Source organism: Nyctibius grandis, chromosome 1, assembly GCF_013368605.1.
Source record: "Nyctibius grandis isolate bNycGra1 chromosome 1, bNycGra1.pri, whole genome shotgun sequence".
NCBI lineage: Eukaryota > Metazoa > Chordata > Aves > Nyctibiiformes > Nyctibiidae > Nyctibius > Nyctibius grandis.
The window spans coordinates 68,552,836-68,566,216 of NC_090658.1; the positions used below are offsets into that span (position 1 = coordinate 68,552,836).

Genomic DNA, 13,381 nt, shown 5'->3' on the forward strand with positions numbered 1-13,381 from the left:
TCCCTTCAGGTAGTTGTAGACTGCAATAAGGTCACCTCTGAGCCTCCTCTTCTCCAGGCTAAATAACCCCAGCTCCCTCAGCCGTTCCTCATAGGTCAGACCCTCCAGACCCTTCACCAGCTTGGTCGCCCTCCTCTGGACTCGTTCCAACTCCTCAACATCTTTCTTGAAGTGCGGGGCCCAGAACTGGACACAGTATTCAAGGTGCGGCCTCACCAGTGCCGAGTACAGAGGGACGATCACTTCCCTAGACCGGCTGGCTACACTATTCCTAACAGAGGCCAGGATGCCATTGGCCTTCTTGGCCACCTGGGCACACTGCTGGCTCATGTTTAGCCGGCTGTCGATCAGCACCCCCAGGTCTCTTTCCGACGGGCCGCTTTCTAACCACTCTTCCCCCAGCCTGCAGCGCTGCATGGGGTAACATACAGTTTCTGTCTGCCTGTTAAGGAAGACCAAGCACTTTCAGCTGCTACTGTTCCAGTTCAGTCTCTCCTGTAATCCCACATCACAGCTGCTCGCAGCCTCTACTTACCTCAGCCACCGTGAGAACGCAGTATATCGACTGGTGCTCGGGATCCACGCCCTCGAGCTTCATCCCTACTTTGAATCCGTTTTTGTTGTATGGGAAAGATTGATACTGCAATGAAAAAGAACATACTTCTGAAAGTATACCAGAGAAAGACAGAACACCTTTATAAGGAAAAGAACAATGATTATTTATTGTTCATGTTTCTGAAAGAACTAATTGCTTTAAAATAAATTTCACATTTTTAAAAACATATGGCGGAAAAGATAAATTGATGATTGTTCAAAAAACACATTGATACTAGAATGACTGAAAACTTGAGAGTACTTAAGAAAATTATAAAGAATTAGCAAAAAAGTTAGCCAAGGGAAAGAAGACAGCATGATTTGCCCTCAACTTTTTTCACTAATTGTCAATAAAACATTTTAACAATGTAATTATTTCATTTTCAGCCTGTACAGTACACTTTGACCTGGTGGTCATCATTCCTGTAACAATCACAACAATGATGCTCTATTTTGCCTTTTCATTTCCACCTCTCAGGCCACCAAATACGAACTGCAAGGCAGAAATACAAAATATTGTATGTAGGGATGGCCTCTTTGATGCCATTTTCTCCTTTGTATGTTGGGTCCCTATTAGCTCGTTTTCCAGGAATATTTTTGCATCACAGGAACATGACTACCCTTATATCACACTACAATGAACCCAGAAGAACATCTTTGAAAAAAATGAAAGTGGAAACAAGGCTAAGCAGCAAGGATGTTTTCAATCAGAAGACATCAGCATCCCATGTATCATGCTCCCCGTCTTCTGTTAAAGCAGGAAGCAAGCTATCAGATACTAAGGTTAAATTAGAGGGAGTTATCAGAAAAAAAATGAATAAAACTGAAGAGGGTTTAAGAAGAGGTTACCAAATTAACAGCTAGACAGTTTTTATGTCCCAAATGGTTACAGCCAGAACACAGGAGAAGCATCTTACATGCTCCCCCTTCCTTCTGTTCCTGTCTAAAAGCTACACGTGCTCCCTAGCCACCTGCAGTACCTCTGCAGTTAATGGAAAGAGAAGGGTACCAAGGGGGGTACACAGAGAAGCCTCACCTACTTAGAAGGAAGGGGAATCCTCTCTTTGGTGGCTTTGGCTGCAACTGATATAACTGAATAATAAACCCATGAGAAAAAAAGATGCAGTGCATGGCATAAGAGCAGGAATATGTACTCAAGGAAAAGGGAAATGGAGAACCAGACCAGTTTAAATCATCTGAAAGTGGCCTGCTAATAGACGTCTAACCACAGCTCTAAGTCCCTATCTAAAAATAGCTTATATCATTTTGTAGACTTCAGAGTATCTGACTGCAGTACATGCATTTGAAAAGTTATTTCGTCCTAACATCATCACACTTTACATTTTTATTATCAATGAAAGTTTACTGAAGTTACACTATGCATAATCCTGGGTACTTCCTCAGGAGGAATGTAAAAGCAGAGTATTTTTTTTTAAAACAATAAACTGAAATTTTAAAAGTTTATCTTGGTGCACAGACTTGCAGTTAATGCCATCTATATCTCAAATACCTTACAGATAAAAAACCTCAGTGGAAAACTGAAAATGCTAGAAATACTGACATATTGAAGAACAGGGGCCAAAAATGCAACTGAGATTTTGCAAAAGCAAGCATAAATAAAATTATAACGAAAAGAAACAATTTAAAAGTCACAGATCTGCTTATTCTTTAATTATTATAATAAACTACTGTACAAACAGTACAAAATTCTACAAACAATACACTAAAAATTAAGCAATTATCACACAGGTATTTCCTGAAATTTAAGACATGAATTATTCACTATTCTTTCCATTGTCAAATCAAAACTTCTAAGGCAACACAATCTTTAGTTTGGTTTCTGTTACAGCAAAATAACAGGCAACTTTCAGAAGACTAATAACTTTAATACTATTTAACAGATTTCAATTTTGTACATTATTCTCAATACACCACCCAAGTTAAAGCTATGACAAACTTAGTAATCACACATTAGCTTTACAACAAACATTTAAAGATACTTTGTTACAGAAAGATACAAGAACAAAATAGAAGTGAAGGTAAAAGGAGTCAGCAAATGAGCAGATGGCAGACTGAGGATCAGAAATGTTTATGTTATGGTGCAAGAACACAAGACAAAACCCAAAAGATTATATCAAACCAGCCTGAGACTGAAAAAAACCCCAAAATTCAAGGGTCAACAATTTGCTTTACTGGAGCAATAACAGCTTGAACAGCTTGTCAGTCTCAGCCTAGAAATTATTCTGAAGTACCAGGAAGGGCCAAAGACTCTCCATTATCCTGTCCATTCCTAACTAAGGCTATGAAAAAACACCATGACAAGTACTGCTTCTGAACTGGAAAAATAAGTGGAAAAAAGACTAATTCTCACAATCCAAATGGAAATCAAGGATTCCAAATTGGTGGTGACATTTGTTTTTTTTTTTTTAACCTTACTATTCCTGTGTCTTGCTTGTCCATCTGTAAAATGGAAAAATATTACGTGGCCACTTCTGAGTGTAATTAAGAATTCTTTCTCTGCTACAGGCTTTAAATACTGCACACTAAATAAAACCCTAGAATTACTCAGGGGCTGAAGACTTTAAAAGAAAATATTAAATAAGATGCACTGAGTAAGAAAGGTACACTGTGGGGAAAAATAAAGGCAAGAATAAGTCATCATGTAACTCCAGACTTTACCACCACGTGCAGTGCCCAGAAAGGCTGATATATGCCTGTGTGCTACAACAGCATTTCATGGAACTTCAGACAGGCAGAGCAACGCTTTGTAAATCTACCTTCCAGATAGAGACTTACTTACCCGGATTTTTTTCTTCTTAATTTTTCAACCAGTATATATAGCACAGGGGGATATAACCAAGGATAGTCAGGTAACTGTTGTTCTAGCACCTACAAATCTATGGATTCTGTACATTGCAATCCTAGTTCTTTACTTTTGTACTTCGTCGAAAAGCACCAATTAAAGGTCAGCATCACATGCACATGTAAGCTGAAAAGCTAATCCCTGCACAAAAGATTTAATAGTTGAAGTATAAAGCAAACAGAAAGAAATGGATGCAAGAAACAGACTGCAAGTAAGAATAGAATTATAAAAAATAATACTGGATATACACAGCCGAAGTACAACAGCTGAGACATGTTCACATGTTTTGCCAGGTTATGCAAGAGAAGAGAACAGCATAGAAGCTTTGCGGATTTGCATACAGAGCTCTCTTCTAAGCAAGAGAGACAGCACTAGCAAAAGCACTGAAATGACAAATGACAAAGACAACCATAGCAGGCAAAGGACAAGCAAGAGATGATGACGTGACATTCAATCAGATGACAGGCAAAATGGGAACGAGCCAAATTAGTTTCTGATGTAGTAACGAAATATACTGTCAGCAGGAGCTGCAAAAAGACAGGTAATATAATTAAAGCAACACGCCAAAAGATGACCTTTGTATCATCTTTCTAAACATACTTAAAGAGGATGATATGGCATGAAAAAATGAGGGTACATATCAGATCTTTAGCTACAGAGGTCAGAAGGTGTCCTGGTTTGGCCCAAACCAGGCCAATTAGTCTTAGAGAAACCAAGGTCACTGCTAAATGGCTAGGACTTGCACATTTTGGAAAAGCGTCTGCTTTCTTGTAGTCTCAGTTGATAGCATTCATCTACAACTACAGAATTCTTTGAAAAAGCAAAGAAAGATAACTAATCTTACATGTTCTGACTATCCTGATGATTGTTGATGGACAGCATTATTTTAATCATGTAGGTTTCCCCACCAGAGTAAGTGTAAAATCTTCAAATTATTTTTTTAATTGATTTCCTAGACATTTCATGATCTTATATGGTTGACCGATTTCAACTTCTGAAGGTCATACCTCTTTGAAAAGCTTAGTAGGTACTGCAACAGCCTTTTCTTCCTCCAGATAGGATGCCCAACACCACGCTTGCCTTCCTTTAGAGGGTACAGCTGTAAAGAAGCACACAATAGCAAATGAATTCTGTAACTGTTAACTTCTCAAGAAAAAAAAAAAAACAAACCAACACCTTCAAGTTTATAATATACCTATCTCAAATCTACATTTTATTAAATGCATTCATGGTGTTTCTCAGGACTTATTTCAGTGGAAGAAGTAGCTCTGTAGCTTTAACAGCAGGAACATGAATGTTCCTGGTTTGTATAGAAAGGTTTCCAGCAATTCAAATCTTGATTAGTAACAAGAAAAAACTTTCAGGTGACAAGAACAACTTACAAAGTCTTGCCCCCTGTCCCTTTTCCCCTATTGCTCATAAGAAGCATTAAGATACACCTCATAAGAAGCATTAAGATATAAAATTTGCAAATGTGTAAAAAGATCAGTTCAAATCACAAAGTAGCTCAATATTTTAAATTTTTTTTCTGAAAATTTCTTTTCCTGGAAAGCATTTTCAACTGAAGAGCACTCGAAACATGTTTTTTTAATTACAGCTGAAATACTTTATTCTTCGACAGTATTCAAAATGTTTCTAACCTACTCCACCACTTCATAGTTCGATGTTTCTGGGTGGAGAGGCAATGATTTAACAGTAATTTCTCCAAGCCACCAAAACCGCCACCAGTGCTTTTTTCCCCCCCATCCTGTCATTAGTATATGACAGAAACCTCCAGTTTCAGGTTTGTTCATATAGTATGAACACTCGCATACACTTGCATAGTAATAGTAATACTGGCTACAGTCCATCTTAATATTGGCTACAGTCACATCAGTGAGTAACAGCTTTTAGGCCTTGACACTAAGGCACTAAATGCACTAGCAAAAGCCAGGAACTTCAAAAACAGATGACTTGTGAGACTGGCCATTTATGCATCTGCTTTCATACACCTCCTCTCTGCTCTACTGATCTTCACCTAAAATCCCTCCTCCGCACATGTAGCTTAGCATTTCAGACCATAAGCTCATGCTGCCAGGAGGATTCTTCACAGTCCACAGTGTGATTCTGGCCTGATCCTGACTGTGGGATACTCACAAGAGAAATAAGCCCCTTAAGTAACAGTCTGGCTAAACATTTTTATGATTAAAACATGAACCATAACAATAGCAATGACAAACTCTCCTGAAGAAAGCTGATAATGTAACCAAAATATAACAAATTTCAGAATCACAGTGATCGCTCAACACTATTAAAGCACATTCATTTTATTTATGATTTACCCAGTTTTTATCTATTCCATTTAAGAGATGTGTTGCTCAGCACAATAATACACAGTTATGTGCTTGCTTCTGAATAGAAATTGGTCTTTTATACCAAATCTCTTGTGCTAACTGACATTTTCCCAAATAAAAGAACCAGAAGGAATCTGTACAGATCATTCTGCCAGTGGACAGCAGTGATTTTTATAGAGCATGGGCTTTGTGCTTGTATCTCACACGCTTCTTATCACCTCAGCTTTGAAAACAACTGTCGAAATAATATTTGTATTTCAGGAGTAATTCTGTCTCGGGAAGGGGATCTCCCGTACCTTTTATGTGTTGCATCTTCAATCAGTATTTCATCTGCCTAGTGTGTAGCAGAGCTACTTGGAGCTCTGTGCTAATTAGTGGCCCAGAAACTTCTGGCAATGGTCCCAGTCTACCATAAGAAGCACTCTGGAGAGCAAGATGTAGGTTTGTCCTTGGTGTACCACTGAGGTATAATAGCTGTTGATTCTCTGATTCTTCCTAAAAGTATCTATCATACAAATAGCAGGAAAAAACTGTACTCATTTAAAGTATGTTTCATTATGCTGCTTGATGCAGCATACGTCCCTCCGGACTGATTATAGCAATTATTCCTAAACAGTTCCATAAATGTATCTATTTCCAGCACATGCTGTAGATACAAAATTGATCCCCAAGGAAACAAAAGTAAACTTTCACTTCTGCTTAATATATGTCTTTCAACATCTGGGAACTCAGGTTGTTGATTCCCTTTAATATTGGCACTCTTTAGAGAGATTAAAAAAAAAAAACTAAAACGTGCACCAATTACATTTACACTCACTATATACTCCTCCACACTGCCAGAGGTATATAAACTGGCTCTTTGTAAAAGGTAATCAATCTCCAAGTGATGGGGTTTTTTCCCAGTTTTCACTTGGCTCTCTCAGTTCTTCAGTCCTTAAAATTTAGTTGCTATAAATAACACTGGCACTCTTTTTACAGAACTGACAAAACTGTATTCAATAGGGAATACAAATTCAGTGAAACAATGCTGGCAATTCACAATAAGACATGGGTATTACTTAAAGAATTGATAGGTGAGATTTTTGTTTCGTAATCTAACTTACTGTGTTTCAAAACTGTTATTTCCCCTTTTCTTTTTCTCCTGGCTCTCTGTGAGACTCTCAAGATCCTTCCTTCAGGTTTGTCCTCCTAAATTAAAAAAAGAGTACAGTAACCTCATTAGTTCAGAAGTTTAGTATAGTAAAAACAGAGACAACCAAGGTTTAACTGTGGCTTCATTTACATGGCCACTGACATAGCGCTCTGCTATCCCAAACAAGCCCACAGATGTCTAATAAAAACAAAGCAAGCCATCAATGACAAATCACAGCAAACACAGTGGAAATGACAGACAGAAGGACTCTCAACAGCCGGCACTCAGCCAGCCAGCCTTGTCTAAGCCAGGGACAGATCACTAAGCCTTCAGCAGGTCTGGCTGAGCTGGAGATAAATAGCAGGATCTTTGATATGCTCACACTTCCAAAATAATTTAAAGGAAAACCTCTTGCAGCTTTAGTCAAATGTCCAATTGCTTTACTAAATATAAAATTGCACTGATTCTTTCTATTTATTTCACTGTTAGTGTATTAACAGTTCTGTTAGCACCTGAACAGATGAACAGAATAAGAACCCATTTGGGAGAGCAGATGCACAGAGGCAAAGAAGGTGTCCTCTGACTTTTGCCTAAGACACTTTGCTATAAGGAGAGCTATGAATTCTCTTCCAACAACTCTAGTACTAGTCTTCTGCCTTTTGACAACTCTGTAGTTGCAGAGCTCTCCTCTCTCAAAACTGTGCTGCTCCCAGCAGTGTCACAGCTATTGGGACGAAAACAAATATTACAGGAAAATGAACATGATGGAAAGGTACTGTGATAGGTTTATTCTAAAACGTAGAATAAATCCAAAAGGTAAAAACAAAAGGTGCCCCAAAGCATATTACGTTGCAACACAGAATAAAACCAAATCTTTAGCTATGATTTTCTAAGACAAATTACATCAAGAAAATCAAAAGTATCCTCTTATTAATCGTAATGTTGCTTTCTTTGCAAATAAATTATTGGTCTATAATAATTTATTCATCTGCAGAGTGACAAAGTAACAGGTGTCGGGAAATATGTGCTCCTATTTTTCTATGCTGAAGACATAGCAAGTCTAGGTTAGTACCATTTTTCCTTTAAATTCTTTTTGTTCTGTTCTTGAAAAAGGAGGGAAAATAGATAAAAATCAGCTCCTATCAGTTCACTGCCAATAATCAGAATTTACTGATGAGCCATAATTAATCCAATAAGTGAACCAACTACTTATTGTGGCTTTGATACAGTAATGCAATCACTTCTCTTTGTAGGGTGATAAAGTTACTGGCACTGCAATATAAGGCAAAACTCCCACTGAAATACTTGCAGGAATGGGTTTATGATGCATACTAACAGTTTCACCAGGATTCTCTTTCTTCTCCCCATTATCCCTGGACTCTTCTCTGAGAGGTAACTTTGCTTTTCTTTTCCGAATGCCTTTGGAATCATCTTCCCCATTGCATTCCACGCTGGGCTCTTCCTCCTTTGGTTCTCTATTACAAGAGTAACACAATGACACAAAGCCAATATTATTTAATTTCTCATATTCATAAAACAAGTAAAAAGTACGTAAATCTGAAGGTCAAGTGTTTGTAGGTCCCAGGGTCTTACACCAATACTTAGAAATACTTAGAATTCTTAGAAATACTACTGAAAATTACATCTGTCAAAAGAATTAATCTGAAAGACACACAACAGCAACTGCAAAAGGAAAGCTGTCAGCTCACACTGACCAAGTTCTGCATGTTTTAAATAGTGTGTCTTTTCCCATGTACCATCGAGTCTCATGGAGAAGCAAACTGAAATATTTTGGACTGCAGGGCAGTTTACAGAAAGGAAAGCAAAGGTAATTGTTAAGACTGACAAATCCTATTGGAGAAAGCTGGTATATGACTGTACAAATTGCTAAACAAGCAATCAGAACAAAACTTTGAAGCAATTAGCTAAAAATGAAGGAAAATGCACAAAATCATAGATGTTAAAAACTGCCATAATGCAGTAATATGCAATATAGAATGGACATACTAACACAAACCTTCTTTTACGATGAGATGAACTGCCCCTAGCTGAAAGAAATGGAACTGAGAAAGTACACGATGCTCATGTTTTCACTTACTGTCATCTATAACACAGCTCGTGCACTTAATTATGATTAACTTATCACACCAACCATCTCATTACTGATAATCTTAATTCCAATGATTATGAATCAGGGTGGGAGTCTGACATTGATTCATGCATCCCATAGACTGTTTTACCGTTTGCATCTGACAGTAGAACACAACACACACTGAGCAAAAAAGACTGCCTTCAACATCAGTGTTAGACAAAACCAAATGTTGCTAATGCATTTACATGAAAAACACTAAAAGAACATTATAAACCGATGGAGACTCATCACAACATGGCTGCCTAATATCTCCCTTTGCCCCACCATTAACATTTTATCCCACCACTTTTATCTCATGCTGCATTTATGCCAAATTCTTTGTTTCTATGCTTATAATAGCACCTACTTGTTTTTTACTTGCTGGGCACATTTCTGGCTGCAAAATTTCCCTTCAGGAACAAATTCTTCTATGGTACCATAGCGGTAACAGTTTTCACAGAAAACAAGTCCATCCATTTTTGCAGTTTCCTTCAACCTTGTGGGGATCCCTGTCTTTTCTGAAAAGGCTGCATAATGAAAAAAGTAACTTCACTTAGGTAGAGGTGATACATTTCCAACCATCCTCAGCACGTCTTGCCAAGCAAACAGAAAAATGGAAGTCACACCACTCATTAGAATGAAGAACTGGGAGTTAGTGTCTGTATGGGGTCTGTATTCCTGACAACGAAGTTGGGTTTTCATATTGCAACACTAGAGAGAAGAATCCACCACTTTCATGCCTCTGCCATCAGTGGCACATCAACATTGCTTGATGTGGTTACTCGTGGAAGGAGTGAATTTTGCAACAGACACTGCGTTGACTGCCCACAGAGTCATTACTGCACTGAGTCCATCACCTCATCTCCTGCTGACATGCCTCATTTTTGACCTATACATAGAGTCATTTGGGAAAAAGGTTTTGGGGGGAGTTATCTTTTGATAGATGAACTTATTTCTGGAGGTTAATCACTGACTACATTCTACAGTCTCTCACAGCAGTAGCTATTGCTCAACCTGCCTGAGGTCTACCAGAAGTAAAAAAATCACTAATTTGTAACAAAGAAATGTTCAAATACTAAGGTACTCACTCATCCTAAGCTACAATTTCCGCCCAAGAGGCATGTAGCCTAGGCGAGGATGCCGTTTTCTTTCACTCACAGGCAAATACGACGCACTGTCAAGTCCTCCAGCTTCTAGAGCTGGTCATTGACTTCGCACCCCCAAAGGGCAAATTTCAAGTCACAAACTATTTCTCTTGCTTGAGCATTGTACCGTCTTTGAAAGCAGAGTCAAATGAAATCTTGTGTGCAGAATATCACCATTAGAAGAATATATACTTTATATGCTATATTTACACTCCAGCATTATTAGTGGTTCACAACAACTACTTCCTCGCATAATGGAAAACTTTAGCAGTATTTTTATCTTTGGGAAGCACTAAATTAATCAAGGACAGTGTAAGGTAGTAGTAGGATGCTTCCTTGGTATGTTTGTGTCCATAAACACACTCTAACTCAGTAGCAACACGGGGTTTTTTTTTTAGTTTTTTTAGGTAGGGGATGAAGTTGTAGGCTTTACTGTAGAAAACTGTGATCTCTCAGTCTATGGGGAGAACCTGTTGTGCTACTACGCTATCACTCTCTTGCCACTCTCATCGCAGATCTGAATCTTGATTAACTATCATTGCCTTGGAGACAAACCTACAGAACAGAGTAGCTGTGGCCTGAAGCTTCAGACCTCACAGCTGAGGCCCAAACTACTATCCCACTGGTGTAAATGTTTCAGTTAGTCACAAAAGTCACATGACAATTAAGACTTAATAGTGGGGGAGTATCAAAGGAAAACTTTCATTGACTTTGCTTATCATGCTTATAATCACAGAATCACAGAATGATGATTATTAAACCAAAATTTTGAAGTCTGCTTTTCAAATGACTTACAGAATGCGTATTTTAAAAGAAAATTGATAAAATATCATATCAACAAGGGAAAAAAATCCCAAGTAGTTGTAAGTGACTGCAAAATTAGTTGTGATACTCTCTTTCACACTACTCTTTCTGGAATCAGTGTACCAAAATTTTCAGAATTTATAAGCATGCAAACCAGTTTTCCTTGAACAAAAGAGATGTTTCCTTCCATCAGTATTTTAAATCCAGAAAACACCTTATTTGGTACACAGATACTAGAACTATTAGAATTTTATCATTCAAGATAAACACAAATGGTTGCTACATACTGATTTCAATACTGTAAAAAAGCATAATCAGCAGGAGCAAGGCAACAGTGCAGACATAAATTGACATCGGTGGTAGCAGCTAAGCAGCAGCCAGTACCATGTGAAGGCAGTTTACAGTGCGCAGCAGTTCAGTCACAAATGAACTGTAGGCAGTTAGTAAAGTCTGTGGGCAGTCTGGAGAACCAGCTCAACAACAACAAAAAAAAATCTAAAAACTTCTCAATTTAATGTAAGAAATCGACTACTTTTCAAGTTAAATAGATGGACGATACCGATTCTAAGCTTAGAAAAAATTACTGTTTGAAAAAATTGTGGCTGCAATTGAACTTCAGATGTTTAACAGTGGAATTATTTCCTTCTAACTTAAAATGCGTTTATTTTCGGACTTATTCACACCCCTAGAGACAGGTAACATCAACAGAGATACTCTTTGCATTAAAACAAATAAGTTTCTTTTTATTTTGGGGGGCAATCTTTAAGAAAAACTGATATATTAAACAAAATACAGTCTACCACAGAAAATGTGTACCACCTCTTAACTGACCTTCTTGAGCAGTTGGAACCATCCAGGTTGTGGTAGCAGTCGCCTTTTTAACACTTTCCATCTCTGTTTCATCTGTAATCACTTCCAAGGCCCCAAATTCATTCACTCTAAACTGTAAGACAAAAAAAAAACGGCATGGAGTATAGTAAAAATTTACTAATACTCTCTTACGGTGTTTTCTTCTATTCACCAATATAGCTTTTACATGGTGTCCTCACCATACTATCTAGTTTCTACGTGTTTCTGCTTATCCCCAAGGAACTGGAAACAAGCCTTTCTTGTTTTTATCAAGTAAAATGCAAACTCATTTCGTTATCTAAAAATATTAATTTGCAACAGATATTGATAGAGAGGCCTCCACATGCAGATCAATATCTAACTTGCACACAAGAATCAAAAAATCAGTAACAGAAACTCATGGGAAAAATCTCCTAAGCATATGCTTTTCATTGCCAGCAAAATAACGCACTCCAGCTACTAAGTATTTTTGTTGAGAAAAAAGGAACTGAACGTTAAATATAAATGCTTCACAGAGTACAGAAATTTCAGCATCCTCTGAAAACACAGTACTTCTCCACTGTAAAGTGCACATAAACAAACATCTCAAGGCAGTTTATGAGCTGTTTAATTACATGCTGAACATGATATTACTGTCAGCCAGAAGCAAGGCTCAACAATACCCCACATGCTGTGCTTACACAGGAGCACCGGGAGTTATATCCATCCTGCTGCCAGCAGAAAAGCGTCTTCCAAATGCCGTAATGATTACAGCACTACCAGATGAAAATAAACTTCAGCTTCCCAGTCACTACCTGGTTTGCAGGCCCAGCTCATGACACAGGTTGAACTCAAGGCAGCGTTATGTCCGTGATAGTCTGCTCTAAACAGTGAAGGAGTGTAACACTCTGAGCTTTGCCGCAGAGGACAGGTCTCTAGCAGTGAGGTGCTCTCACCAACGGAGATAACAGGAAAAATTACACCTGGGAGAGTCTTTGAAAGCTCCCCAGCACCCACTTGCAAGAATACTCCTTCAGGACACTCCTTCAATACCATGAAGCCTATTTCTGTTTTTCTGGTCAGGCAACTTTACCTTGGGAAAATGAGAAGGGGAACAATTGCCTGGCATTACATTGATCTTCTCTGTGCCTCCAGAGGCTGCAGGATGAATCACTCCTGTTTACTTTGGACCCTGCTATGGTATAGTACCAAAAATAAGCCATTGTGACTGAAAGCAAAGGTGAGCCCCATGACGTACATACCACAACAGTGTGCTTTCACTGACACAGTCCCTCCAGCCTCAGCATTTGCAAAGAGCCACCAGGTCCAAAGGAATGCAAGCAGCTCAGAAATAATAAGGTGAGAGAAGGAAGAGAAGAGAGAAGGACCTCATACAGTCCTCTTGACTTCTGGAGCCAAGATTTTCACTTGCGATCAGCTACTCTCACAACAGATATGCAAGTGTGGACAAACTGTCGATAAATCCATCTGGACTGAAAGACCGGGAGCTCAGCTTTGAAAGGCAACCAAATGCAGTAACACCACATGCTC

The 13,381-nt window shown here is 38.4% G+C and overlaps 1 protein-coding gene across 4 annotated transcripts in view; it reads right to left on the reverse strand.

Annotated features, from left to right (window-relative positions):
- The window catches only part of L3MBTL3 (L3MBTL histone methyl-lysine binding protein 3), an 87,863-nt gene that overhangs the window by 51,684 nt on the left and 22,798 nt on the right, over nt 1-13,381 (reverse strand). For all 4 annotated transcript variants that reach the window (XM_068425264.1, XM_068425273.1, XM_068425252.1 and 1 more), the window contains 6 exons: nt 11,834-11,945; nt 9,421-9,580; nt 8,259-8,397; nt 6,894-6,978; nt 4,465-4,556; nt 536-640 (listed from right to left, as the gene is read on the reverse strand). In XM_068425264.1, the coding sequence (XP_068281365.1) occupies nt 536-640; nt 4,465-4,556; nt 6,894-6,978; nt 8,259-8,397; nt 9,421-9,580; nt 11,834-11,945 (693 nt within the window). The remainder of the gene's footprint in view (nt 1-535; nt 641-4,464; nt 4,557-6,893; nt 6,979-8,258; nt 8,398-9,420; nt 9,581-11,833; nt 11,946-13,381) is intronic.